At 43.0% G+C, this 13,711-nt stretch overlaps 1 protein-coding gene across 5 annotated transcripts in view; it reads left to right on the top strand.

Annotated features, from left to right (window-relative positions):
* The window catches only part of AOX1 (aldehyde oxidase 1), a 92,030-nt gene extending 85,087 nt beyond the window's left edge, over positions 1-6,943 (top strand). For 4 of the 5 annotated variants that reach the window (XM_039469499.2, XM_003925677.3, XM_074398620.1 and 1 more), the window contains 4 exons: positions 2,501-2,566; positions 4,077-4,265; positions 5,033-5,200; positions 6,080-6,943. In XM_039469499.2, the coding sequence (XP_039325433.2) occupies positions 2,501-2,566; positions 4,077-4,265; positions 5,033-5,200; positions 6,080-6,130 (474 nt within the window). In that variant the 3' untranslated portion in view covers positions 6,131-6,943. The remainder of the gene's footprint in view (positions 1-2,500; positions 2,567-4,076; positions 4,266-5,032; positions 5,201-6,079) is intronic. The other variant, NM_001302929.1, reaches the window with a different exon arrangement.
* Positions 6,944-13,711: the final 6,768 nt, after the last annotated feature.

Here is a 13,711-nt window from a genome sequence, read left to right as displayed (position 1 = left end):
GTGGCTCGATCTCAGCTTATTGCAACCTCTGCCTCCCGGCTTCAAGCAATTCTCATGCCTCAGCCTCCCAAGTAGCTGGGATTAGAGGCTGCACCACCATACCCCGCTAACCTTTGTATTTTTAGAAGAGATGTGGTTTCATCATGTTTCTCAGGCTGGTCTCAAACTCCTGCCTTCAAGTGATCCACCCACCTTGACCTCCCAAAATGCTGGGATGACAGGCATGAGCCACTGTGCCCTGCTCATATAAGTGATTTCTAAATCCTTTCTCCCTCAAAGCAAAATCTGGTGAAAACTTAGTCATGTGGATTTTCTTAGTCATTCCTATATATGCCTTGTCCTTGTTAAGATCTAAGAACAAGGTAATAATCAGCCTACTACGATACTTTAAGGCATTTTCTTATAACTTATTTGAATGATCTTAAGAGATATGCCATATAGTCCCATCAGATGCCTTCATAAAAGCAAAATGTCAGCTCAGGTGGGTGTTACTGCTAGGCAAAAAGCCATAATGTGACATTCTACCAGGGTCCTTCCCCAGAGGCCTGGTTCTCAGCCATTCCCCTGTTGATAGAATTGCCCTTATTCCAGCAAAATTTTCCTTACTTTGAACCTACATCTAAATATCAGTTATCTGTTGTTATGTAACAAATTACCCCCAAACTTAGTGCTGAAAACAGTGGATGCTCATTAGCTCACATGACTTCTGAGGGGCAGGCCTCTGGGAGTGGCTTATCTGGGTGATTCTCCATGAAGCTTTAACCAAGCTGTGGCTGGGGCGACAGTCATCTCAAGTTCAATGGGGACAGGAATATCCTGTTCTACCTTTCTCTGTCATAGCATTGTTGACAGGAGGCCTCAGCTTCTCCCTGGCTGTTGGCCAGAGGCCCCTCCATTCTTTGTCATGTGGACACCTCTCTGTAGGCTGTCTAGGTATCCTTAGGACATCACAGCTGGCTTCCTCTGGAAAGACCAGCCCAAGAGAAAAAGAGAGCATGAGCAAGCGAGAGAGTAACCTAGACAGAAACCCAGCTTAATCACCTAATATTAGAGTGATTACTGTCACCTTCACCATAGCCTATTGGTCATACAGGTTAGCCCTGGTAGAGTATAGGAGGAGACTATATGTGGATGTGAATACTAGGAGGTAAGGATCATCTAGAGCCATCTTGAAGGCAGCCTACCACAACCTAGACTCACTCTCTCCAGCCCTAACAAAAAACACATACAGCACTAAGCCCATGACTTTGTGGGTTGTTTTCTTCTGTTTTGAGATGGAGTCTTGCTGTGTTGTCAAGGCTGGGGTGCAATGGCACAATCTCGGCTCACTGCAGCCTCCACCTCCAGGGTTCAAGTGATTCTCATGCCTTAGCCTCCTGAGTAGCTGGGACTACAGGCATGTGCCACCACCCCTGGCTAATTGTTGTATTTTTGGTTGATACAGTGTTTCACCATGTTGGCCAGGCTAGTTTTGAACTCCTGCCCTCATGTGATCTGCCCGCCTTGGCTTCCCAAAGTGCTGGGATTAGAGACATGAACCGGCCCACCCAGCCTAAGCCCACAGCTTTGAAAGCAGAACCTTCACTAACACTGAAGACTTTAGATCTTCTTCTCTCACCTCCAGTTAAGACCACTTATCTCCTGCAAGGCCAGTCTTGCTGACTGGTGTCAAAGCGGATTTTACACTTCACTGTGTCTTTAAATAAGAGATGTGAGTTCCTGAAGTTTTATTATGGTCAAACATTCCAGATCAGCTAATTTTCAAATGTTAGATGAAAGTCCCAGATCAAACAAGGAAACTCTTGGATTTCCTTTGTTCAATTAGTAATTATAAGTACAATCTGTTAGTCATGGCAGAGACCATTATATCACATTTTTTTAAAATGCACAGATTTGCTGGACAGCAGTGTTACTAACACGCTGTCTGGGCTGTACTCCTCCTCATTTGTAGGTTATCAGGAACAAGTTGTGTCAACTTTATTCTCTTCTCTGCCCCAAAAATGAAACATCTAGAACAGCGGATGACAGTTCAAAAACTTTTTTGTGGATGCACCCTAAACTCTGTGGTTCAGTAAACATTCCTCAGCCAGTTGTACCTGGATGTTGGGTTGTGTGCTAGCCATTAAGCTTTGCAACTAGGATCGTGAGAGCAATAGATGTTTTCTTTTGTTGTGTCATATATTATATCTGTTGTGGTGAATTAAACTCAATCTGTTGCATCATCCAGCTTGAATCAAAATCAAGTAATTTTTTTCTCCTATTATTTCCAAGGAAAAACTAAACAGTGCTTCAGCAGGCTAAGAGTAATTTGTATAATTTTGAAAGTTTTACATAATAAACATTGTCATATAATAAAATCTTTGTTCCCTCTTCTAAAATGGCATGGCTCAAAGAAAGGCTTTATACCAAAGTCGGCCTGGCAGGAAGTGTTCCTCAGCTTCTTCTCCCTAATATTTCTTCATTAAAATAAACATTTTAACTTTTTTTTTTTAATTACTAGAACATCAGAACAGACATTGTCATGGATGTTGGCTGCAGTATAAATCCAGCCCTTGACATCGGCCAGGTATGTGTAACTGATGTGTCTTACTTTGTATTTGTAAAAACCAAATATGCAGTGGGGTCTGCAGGGGAGCATTTTGTCAGGCTTAGTTCATCCTCTTATTTTTCTACCCCTTTAGTCAACTCTATTCAAAACAACTGCAGAGCTCAAATGTCTTACTGTTTAAAAGGGGGGAGGAAATAAAGGTGTTTTCGGTAGTTTTTGAAGGAATATACAATCTGTGACTGGGGAGCATGAGTGAGGCAAGGGCAAGCCTAGAGGTGACCTATGAGCTGCTGGGACATAAGTGGAGTTAGTGCCCAGTGCTGAACCTTAGCCACACAGTGGGCTTCAGTTCAAGGAGTTTGAAGTCACTTTGGAATAATAAGCCTCAAGTCATTAGAGCAGGCGCTATTGATAGGCAGCCTGTAGGGCTGGATTCCACCCACAGACATTTTCAAATTTAAATGTGAAATAGTTGGAAAGTCATAAATATCTAGCTTCTCTTGAAAACAGAAAATTTGCCCACACTGGATCTGCATTTCCATGAGGCAAAATTCGGCGGCCACACCTTTAGAGTCCCACACTCTCCAGTGACACAGGACCCACCTGAAATCTTCACATACTTGCTTTACCTGTCTTGAACCTGGAGACAATTCAGCTCTTTAACTCTGATTTAGGGCACCATCTAGTGTCCCCTCCCTGCCCCCACCATCCTAACATTGTGTTCTCGGTGAATGGGAAGAATCTATGGTGTGGAGAAGTCAAAAGAGGCTTAAGGAGGAAGTGGGTATGAAGCAGGTTGTCAAGGAAAGAATGAGAAATGATGTTTGAGGTGAAAGAAGAATGGAGGAAGTCACCCTACAGAAACACATGGAATTTAGCATGCCCGTCCGTGGCTGCTGATCAGGCCAGGGCTGATGACAATGAGCAAGGCCTGTGTGGCGGTGAGGGTTGGACCAGGAGGTGGGCATCAGAGAACGGAAGAGGGCCGGGGACTGCCACGGGTGGGCAGGAGGCTTTTAGAGACAAGACTTCATTTAGTGGGAATGGCCTGGAGTTTTTAAAGACTCATCTAAAATCAGAGTCCAGAGATGTGAGGCTAGCCAGTTTGCAGATAAGGAGCTGGGTTGAGACAATGGAATTCTAGATTTCACTAGTGCCCTGGGGTCTGTGGATACATCAGTCAGAGAATTTCATCTGCCTTACGGGTGGTGGTGGGGGGTGGGGGAGGCGGAGGGGAAGAGAGTGCTTAGGCTCCAGTCTCTGTGAAGACCCTTCCTGAGCAATCATTTCAATGGCCAAACCAAGATTGGAACCCAAGTCCTTTGACTTTGAACTTCTTTGAACTTAGTGCTGAACGCGATGTTTAGAATGGCTTTTAGGGTAGCTTTCAGCGACATGCTCCAAGACACCCTGAATATGCTCTTAAACTATAAGTTTAAAACTCAAACAGATAGCATGTGTTGAAATGCTACTTACTGTTGACTGTGTTTTCTCATACGTGGAAATTCTTTTTTTGTTGTTGCCTTAGATTGAAGGTGCATTTATTCAAGGCATGGGACTTTATACAATAGAGGAACTGAATTATTCTCCCCAGGGTGTTCTGCACACTCGTGGTCCAGACCAATATAAAATCCCTGCCATCTGTGACATGCCCACACAGTTGCACATTTCTTTGTTGCCTCCCTCTCAAAACTCAAATACTCTTTATTCATCTAAGGTAAGTTATGGTCTATGGGGAAATGTGCATGTTTATGTGATGCGTGCTGGGTGATGGGGGCAACATTCATCTCTTGGCTGTTTGGGATTTTTACTAGGATTGCAGAAGAAAAATTCTCATTAAACATTTTAATTCTAATCTAACATCATGATAAAATTTTTAATATTGCAAATCTTAGAACCTAACATGAACTACTATTGCCATCAGGTTCTATCTGATTTTTCACCTTGCAATAATCATCTTCATAACTAATAATCTTCTGTATGTAGGTCATTTCTTTAGGATAGAATTCTAAGAATGGGAATATTGGATCAAAAGATTAAATTACTTTTTGAAACAAAAAATTTACATAGGCTGGGAACAGTGGTTCATGCATGTAATCCAAGCACTTTGGGAGGCCAGGGCGGGCAGATCGCCTGAGACCAGGAGTTCAAGACCAGCCTGGCCAACCTGGTGAAACCCCATCTCTGCCAAAAATACAAAAATAAGCTGGGTATGGTGGTGCATGTCTGTAATCCCAGCTACTCAGGAGACTGAGGCAGGAGAATGGCTTGAACCTGAGAGACAGAGGTTGCAGTGAGCCAAGATAGTGTCACTGTACTCCAGTGTCACACTTGGGCGACAGAGCCAGACTCTGTCTCAAAACAAAACAAAAACCCACATATATCATATGTAGTATTTTTATACATGCACATATACTATAAATAGGCACACATATATAGAGTACGAGAGAGAGGAATACTCTAGTTGGTGTGCTTCCCTTCAAGGGTCTGGGAGAGTCGGGGGTCTTCCTGGGATGCTCCGTGTTTTTCGCTATCCATGATGCGGTGAGTGCAGCGCGACGGGAAAGAGGACTACGCGGACCCTTGAGGCTTAATAGTCCACTGACCCCGGAGAAGATTAGGATGGCCTGTGAAGACAAGTTCACAAAAATGGTATGTTCTACCCAGTAGAAAAAAAGCAATTATAAAATTCTGAATTTTTGGCCCCTGTTCTTGTGGTAAGATTTCATGAACCCATCACTGTGGCTTTTCTTACCTGAAAAAGTGATGGGAAACTTAGGGGTATTTGCTCAGATGCACAGGGGGGCCCTTGAACTTGTGCCCCTCAGGTTGCCTTTTTTCATCAGCCTTGCCCTGCTTCGCTCCGTTCTATACCATTTGACGAAAGAAGATTCAGTCCCATCAATTTTATGTTCCTTTCCTGTTTTGCTCCCTTCCTAGGATACCTCAGTCAGGAACAGAAGTTCAGGAACTGTGCCCTGAACCGCGGATACCCAGGCCAGGAATATAGGCCCCTCTGACAGTCTGTCTCCACCCCAACCCCAAGCAGGCAGCAGGAAAGTGTGCTAGCAGGAACCCCTCCTGTCTGGCAACAGTGCCCCTGCCGAGCAGGCATCTCTACCCTCCTTGGATATTTTAAGGAACAGGGTTTTTAATTGTGGAAGAAAGTCATGCTGTTCACAGTTACCCCTCCGACTTAGACCAAATGAAGAGCCCCTCCCATCTTCCACTCACACTGGCTGTGGTATCCTTCATGGTTTTCCCTAAGCCTCCCACAAATTGCTGCTTCTACTCTGGAGAAACAGAGACCCACTCCACTTTTTGCTGGGCGGTCTTCAAGCGTGAGCTGATAACCCTAGGAGGTCCCCATTCCTTCCCCGGCTTCCTCTGCGCTTCACAGGCTGTTGTTCCCTGACCTGTCACGGCCTGGTTGCCCTCTGCTGGTGTTTAGCCTGCTTTATGTTCTGCTATTTTTCACCTAAGTCACAAACATTTCCCAGGTTTGAACATCCAAATTTGTCTTTATTCTAGATTCCAAGAGATGAACCTGGATCCTATGTTCCTTGGAATGTACCCATCTAAATCAAATGCAAACCTCTGGAGAAAATGGCGTGCCTCTTCCCAGATGGCAATCTGTCCTATCTCTGCTCAAAGATGTTAGATCTGAAGGATAGAATTTCCACAGTTCAGAAATCATCCACAGTGTTGCTTTTCTATGGAGGTGATTCAGAGTATTCCATTTAGATTTGATAGATATGCTTAAGCAATCTATAAATCATTTTCAATGTTATAAACACTAATTGGTTTCCTCTAGGGTGATATTCACCATTACTCTGTCTCTTCGATCCATCCAGCTAAATGGAATAGATGATGACTTGCATGTGACTCATACTTGGCTTGTATCCACCAACAGAAATCATACTGTCCAGTGAAAGGCAATTTTCTAAATAATTTCATTACTAATAGGAACTGTGAAGTTGTCATTTTTTCTTTTGTTCCTTTCTGCTATACCTTCCTCTTGTCAGAGTGAATATAGACATTGTATCGAAGTGGGACCAAAGAAAAAAATAGCAAACTTTCACCAAAAAATGAAAACTAAAAAACTTTAAAGATTGCTACTAAGAAATTAAAAGAAACCCCATAGAATAGGATAAAATATTTGTAAATCATGTATTTGATAAAGGTATGTTACCAGATAAATGAAGAGCTCTTACAACTCAACAATAAAAAGGCAAGTAATTTAAAAATAGGGAAAATAATTGCTGGATGATATGGTAGTTCTTCTTACCCTAAGTACCCTGACTTGATCATTTAACATTCTATGCATGTAACAAAATATCACATGTACTCCATAAATATGCATAAAGTATCAATAAAAATTTTTAATGGCCAGAAGATTTGAGTAGACATCTCTCCAAAGAAGATATATAAATGGGTAAGCATATAAAACTATGCTTGAACTCATTAATCATTAAGAAAATCCAAATCAGAACCACAATGAGCCACTATTTTATATGCACTAGGATGGTTATAATCAAAATTATGGACAGCAGTAAGTATTGGCAAGGGTATGGAGAAACTGGAACACTTATCCATTGCAGTGGGGACTGTAGAATGGTGTAAATACTGTGGAAAATAGTTTAGCATTTCCTCAAGGAGTTAAACATCATTAACATAGAAGTTAAACATAGAATTACCATAATCTTAGGTATATACCCAGGAGAATTTAAAAACATATTCACACAAAACCTTGTACATAACTGTTCATAACATTATTCATAGTATCCCAGAAGTGGAAACGTCTCAAATTTCCATCGACTGATAAAATGTGGTATATCCATACAAGAGAGTTTTTTTTAGACTTGTAAAGAAATAAAGTACTATTACATGTGACAACATAGATGAACCTTGAACACATTGTCTAAATGAAAGAAGCCAGGCACAAAAGGCCACATATTGCATGATTCCATCTATACAAAATATCCAGAATAGGCAAATTCACAAAGACACAAAGTAGATTAACAGCTGCCAGAGGCTGCTGGGAGCATGGATTGCTAACAGGTATGGGATTTATTTTTGGGGTGATAAAAATGCTCTAGAATGAGTGGTGATAATTTTACAACATGTAAATATACTTAAAAACACTGAATTGTACATTTTATAAGGGTGAATTTTATGGTATATGAATTATACCTCAATTTTTTTTTTTTAGACAGAGTCTCACTCTGTCACCCAGGCTGGAGTGCAGTGGCACGATCTCGGCTCATTGCAACCTCCGCCCCCTGAGTTCTTGTAATTCTCCTGCCTCAGCCTCCAAAGTAGCTGGGACTACAGGCACATGCTGCCATACCCAGCGAATTTTTTGTATTTTAATAGAGATGGGGTTTCACTGTGTTGCCCTGGCTGGTCTCGAACTCCTGAGCTCAGGCAATCACAATCTGCCTGCCTTGGCCTCCTAGAGTGCTGGGATTACAGGCATGAGCCACCGCGCCTGGCCACCTCAATTTTTTTTTAAAGTATATGTGGAGAGAAATAGAAAATATGGGAAAGATTGAGAAGTTGTGAGAATCAAGAAACCTGTCCCAATCAATGGCTTTTCAAAACTATGGAAGCCCCAAAGGGAGGCTAAATAGCAAGGCATAGTCAAGGAAAAACTCCATGTCCACTAGTAGCAGAGAGAAGTTACATGGATATCTCCCTTTAAGAGATTTTTCTCATTTATACCACAAGTATTTATAGAGCATTTTACTCTGTGCCAGGCACTGTACTGGGCAATCGGGATTTATCAGCAAACAGAGATCCCTGTCCTTGGGAAGATCCTATTAAGGTAAGGGAGACAGAACCATTTTAAAGATAATAACAAATAAGCAAATTATGGAGTATGCTTGATGCTTGAGTGCTAAGGAAAGAAGTAAAAGTGGAGCAGGTTCAGGCCAATGGAGAGTGATGGAGCAGGTGGCAGGCTGTGCTTAGGGCATGAGGATGGAGGCTGTGAGCCAAGCAGGTATCCGGAGGAAGAGCATTACTGGGGAGACAGGGCACTACAGCAGAGTCTCTTGTGAGCAAGTGCACCTGCCTGTTTGTGGAGCAGCAGTGGGGCCCATGGGGCTAGCACAGAGCCAGGGATGACTGCAGACATGTAGAACCTGGGGGCCATTAAAGGACTTGAGCTTTTAATCTGAGTGGCTGGAGAGCAGAAAAGTGATGTGGACTTGCTTCTATTGCAAAGGGTCACCCTGGATGCTGTGCTGTCCTTTTGTCCCTTTGCCAACTCCTCCCCCTCCAGCCTACCTCTGTAAATATTGGAATTCTCAAGAGAGCCATGGGTCATCTTTCCAAAGCTCTCTCCCTGGTGGGTGGCCTCCTTTAGTCCCAAGGCTGACTCTCTTGCTTACGCTCTAGCTCTGTAAACCCAACTCTTGCTTTTCATTGCCACTTGGATGTCTCAAAGGCACCTCAAATATGTCCCAAGCAGATCTTGTTTGTACAGCCATCCACAGGTTGCTAAGCCAAAAATGGGGAAATGATCTGAGATTCTCTTCTCTTTGCACACACGTCTTTCCAGACACAAAATCCTGTCAATCCCACCTCAGAGACAGTTCCTGAATCCGCCTCTCCCTCTCTTTATTTCCATAGCTGCTATGTTGCTCCAAGCCATCTTCATTTCTCCTCTGGCTATTGCAATAATCCCCTCCTGATTTCCCTGCATTCATTTTGCTTCCCTTCCAACCATTCTCACATTGAAGCCAAAGATAGACATGAATTTCTGGGCACGCACACATGCACATGCACACACAGAATCATCACGTTACACTCTTGCCTAAAATCCTTCAATGGCTTCCTATTGATCTCAGCAGAACAATGTCCCAAATCCCTCAGATGGCACCTGCACCCTAGCTTATCTAGTCTCCAGCATTGGCTCATGATCCCTTCCCTTTTCCCATTAGGGTTTCTTGCTATAGTTCTCACTGTGGAGCCTTTGCTTGTGTCCTCTGTCTGGAGGATTCTATCACTTTTACCCTTCCTTGGGTCTGACTGCCACTATCCAGTGCTGCTCTGCAGTTACAAGCACAAAAGTAACTTGAGGATCTTGTGAAAACACAAGTTTTAAGGTCAGGCAAGCAGAAGCTATACAATAAGAAGGAAGCGGAACATCCAGAACCAAGCACAAGCAGGAGCAGAAGGAATAAACCAGCCACAGAAGCAGGTGCCCCAGACACAGTGACCCACGCCGGTGTTTTATGTCTCTCCCTCCACTCACACCCAGCACTGCTAGGCAGAGTAGAGGAGTCCTTAAGCTAATGGAGAAGTAAAAAGACAGAGCTGGGTTCACAAGAGGATTGACTTCATACATGGGTACAATCCAGATATGTAGTGTTGGCAGTATAACCCCTTTTAGAAGTGACAAGGGGAAGTTTTCCCAATGGGCGGGGCTTTGGGGAGCACACTGATTGTCCATGTAATGTGGAAAACAGGAGTGGCCCAATCCAAGGTTAGGATATATATGGAACAAATGGTTTGGCCAGCTGGTCAAGGACCTGGGGGTGTGGGCGGAAAAATTATAAGACTGGGGACAAGATGGCATATGAATGGGCATATGAAATAGACACAACGGGTGAAGATTTTTGATCACAAGTTAACACCCAGCAGAAAGCTCCCAACATGAAACAGTTGCTAAACAATTAAGGGGACCAAATGACATGGCCATGTGATATTGGCCAACTCTGTCACCTCTCACCCCAGTCAGTGCTGACCCAATGGTGTCAGGGATGGAAGCTGTGCATGGGCCCAACAGTATGGGCTCCCACTTGCCATGTAGCTGCTGCTGCTACTGGATATCCAACCTGCCCCCAACATAGACCAAAGCTGGTCCCCAATTTGACACCATCCCTCTAGAAGACCAACAGGCCATTTGGTGGCAAGCTGACTACACTGAACCCTTTCTATCCTGGAAGGGGCAGTGTTTCACTTTTACATTTTCTGGATAAATGCTTGCCCTTCCTGCCTGCAAGGTCTTAGCCATCACCACTATCTAAGGGCTTACACAGTGTTAGATTAATCATCGTAAGATCCCATGTAACATCACATGGGGCCAATTTACAGCAAAGTAAAGGGATTTGCTTTACAGCAGCCTGGAAGTGAGTGCATGACTGTGGAACCTGCTGGTCATGTCAGATGCTCTCCTTCTTGGAACAGCTGGTCTGACAGAGCAATGAAGCAACCTCATGCAGGCACAGTTGGAATGGAATGCTAGCTAGAGGATGGCTCCCTCCTCCGGGATGCAGGATGCTTGAAAGTGAGCACTGTGTATGATGTTATGGATGGTTCAAACTGGCAGAGGACAGCTTGGTCATTTATAGCAAATGATGGTTAGTACCTATTGTGTGTAATAAAATTCTTCAGATAGATAAATAAAAATCCTAATAGGAGAAAATAATCAAAGAAGTGAAGAGTAAATGCAAATACTCACTAAATGCGTAGCAAGATGGATAACCTCACCAAACAAGAGAAATGCCTCCTGTGAACTGTCATTTCGCCCACATAAGGGAAAACTGGACAGTAGGGATAATGCTCAGAGCTGGAGAAGGCTGTGGATGTGATTTGTTGAATTAAGGAACACATTTTAGAAGGTGATTTACTTGGATTCATCAATGTGCATAGCCTTCAACCCAGGAATTCCAACTCTAGGAATTTGTCCAAAAGAAATACTTGCTCATATGTGCAAAGATGAAATTAAGGATTTTCATCACAGCATTATTTTTAATAATGAAAAATTTAAAACAATGTAAGGCAAATCCATAGATGACTTAATAATTTATGACAATAATAAAAATAGTTTATTGAGAGCTTACTTTCCTATGTGCCAGGCACTGTTCTAAGCTTAACAACCCCACAGGAGATACTATTATTTTTGTCTATTTTACAGAAAGCAACCAAGGCACAGAGAGCCCAAATAATTAGGTTGGTGCAAAAGTAATTGCAGTATTTGCCATTGAAAGTAATGGCAAATACTGCAAATACTTTTGTGCCAACCTATAACTGGAAAAAAAGGAAAATTTAAATTTGCATGAATAATTTGAGTCCCCTTTTTAGAAAATATCAAAAATAATGTATGTATCTATCTATCTTGCATGGGAAAATTCTGTACAGATACACAGGAATTTGATAACAGTTGCCTCTGCAAAGTAAACACTGGGATAGAGGATTTTCACTTTTTACTTTACATACTCTCTTTTTTAAAAAAAATAAGCCTTCTTTTGTGATTTAAAAACTAATTAAGAAAGAAGTACATTTATCATCAAGAAACTCCCCTGAATGTAGTTCATTAGCACGATTTAGCTCTATGTCCCTGACTAAAGCAGGTTCTTGTTGCTGCTGTAAGAAGATAGTTTAAGGCTGGGTGCAGTAGCTCACACCTGTAATCTCAGCACTTTTGGAGGCCAAGGCGGGCAGATCTCTTGAGGCCAGGAGTTTGAGACCAGCCTGGCCAACCTGGTGAAACCCCATTTCTACTAAAAATACAAAAATTAGCCTAGCATGGTGGTAAACACCTGTAATCCCAGCTACTCGGGAGGCTGAGGAAGGAGAATCGCTTGAACCCAGGAGGCAGAGGTTGCAGTGAACCGGCATAGTGCCCTTATACTCCAGCCTGGGTGACTGAGTGAGACTGCATCTCAAAAATGAGAGAGAGAGAGAGAGAGAGAGAGGGCGCTTATTCCAGTAGGTTGCCCCCAGGGCAAGGAGAAATATACATTATATAAGAGCTAAATTGAAATTAAAGTTCCAGGTTGGCTTAAAGGAGGAGAAAAGTGGGGGTAACAGAGCAAGGTGGGGAGATAAGAGGGTTGGGAACATAGACAGGATTTGATTGGAAGAGCACACTCATTAAGCAGATACAAATGGCCCCTGGAGCTGCTCCATCCACTGTTCATCCTTCTCCAGGTAGCACGTGGCAAGCCTGTCAGGCAGACACGGGAACCGGTGCTTTTGGTAAAACTTCACAAGATGCAGCCAATGATGGAGACATAATGTCGCATTCCAAGGAGTCAGATGAAGGGGTGTGTGTGTGTGTGTGTGTGTGTGTGTGTGTGAATGGAAGAAAAGGAAGTTTTCTACATTGTTATTAAATTCATATAAAGAAAGAAACCATGATAGAAGCAATCTTTTATTAATGTTTGCCAAGAAGATCCCAGGTTCAGGTGACTGGTATGTGTGAGCTGCTGATTTGCTGTGTGACTGTGACAAACCTATATCAATCTGTATCTGTAGTTCTTAGGGGAAGGGGAGAAGATAAGGTGAGAGGGAGGGAAAAAGGAGGAAGGGAAAGAAAGATGGAGAAAGAGACAGAGAATCTCTGTAATTCCTATAAAGGTGTCAGGATTACCAGATGCAAAGCACTTGATTGTGTTGATAACTCCGCCTGTATTCATCCAAGCCGTCAGGCACTGACTTCTCTTTGCTGGGATTCTCTACATCCCTCTCTTCCTCCCCACTTCCTCCCACAGCTCTGCCTCCTTAAACTCTTGTACCAGCACCACCATTGCTACCGCACACAAACACACACAAATTAAGGGCCTCAAATCTTGCCATTATTTGGAAATAATTACGCAACTTTCAACTAGCAAGAATGGAAGAGAAGTCATCCAGAAAGCCAGGAATAAACTTCACAGTTCATTGATCTTTTAACATGTTCTCCTTTACACAGGGATTCTTAAGTCATTTAAGTGAATGGACCAAATAATTGTCTGGTCCTACTTTGCTTTGAATGCTTGAGATTTAGCTAAGGCATCGTCTATGACCGGAATTGGAGCTCCTTGCTTTTCATTGTCCTTGACGCTGCGCCTGATGTGCAACCCAATATTCTTGTTTTTAGCACCATTGGCCAAGACGAAGAGGTAGTTAAAGCTGAAACCGAGCATACTGGCCCTGTGTATTGCGCTCTCCACATGCAGCTATGAAAAGAAGGAGGCTCAGCGTGGTTATGTAACCTGCCCAAGATCCCTCAATTGACAAGCACTAGAGGGAACCTGGGTTTCATCCGACTGCTCCCAAAATTTGTGTTTTTTCTGCTGCTCCATATTTCCTCCCCTAGGGAGATGGCAACTCTTCTAGAATTTCTCTGTTAAAGGGAGGTGCTAGTGGATAGTACAAATGTTTTCCTGT

Source organism: Saimiri boliviensis, chromosome 5 (assembly GCF_048565385.1).
Source record: "Saimiri boliviensis isolate mSaiBol1 chromosome 5, mSaiBol1.pri, whole genome shotgun sequence".
NCBI classification, from domain to species: domain Eukaryota; kingdom Metazoa; phylum Chordata; class Mammalia; order Primates; family Cebidae; genus Saimiri; species Saimiri boliviensis.
The sequence above is the reverse complement of the archived record's forward strand: the minus strand, read 5'-3'. Positions and strand labels throughout refer to the sequence as shown.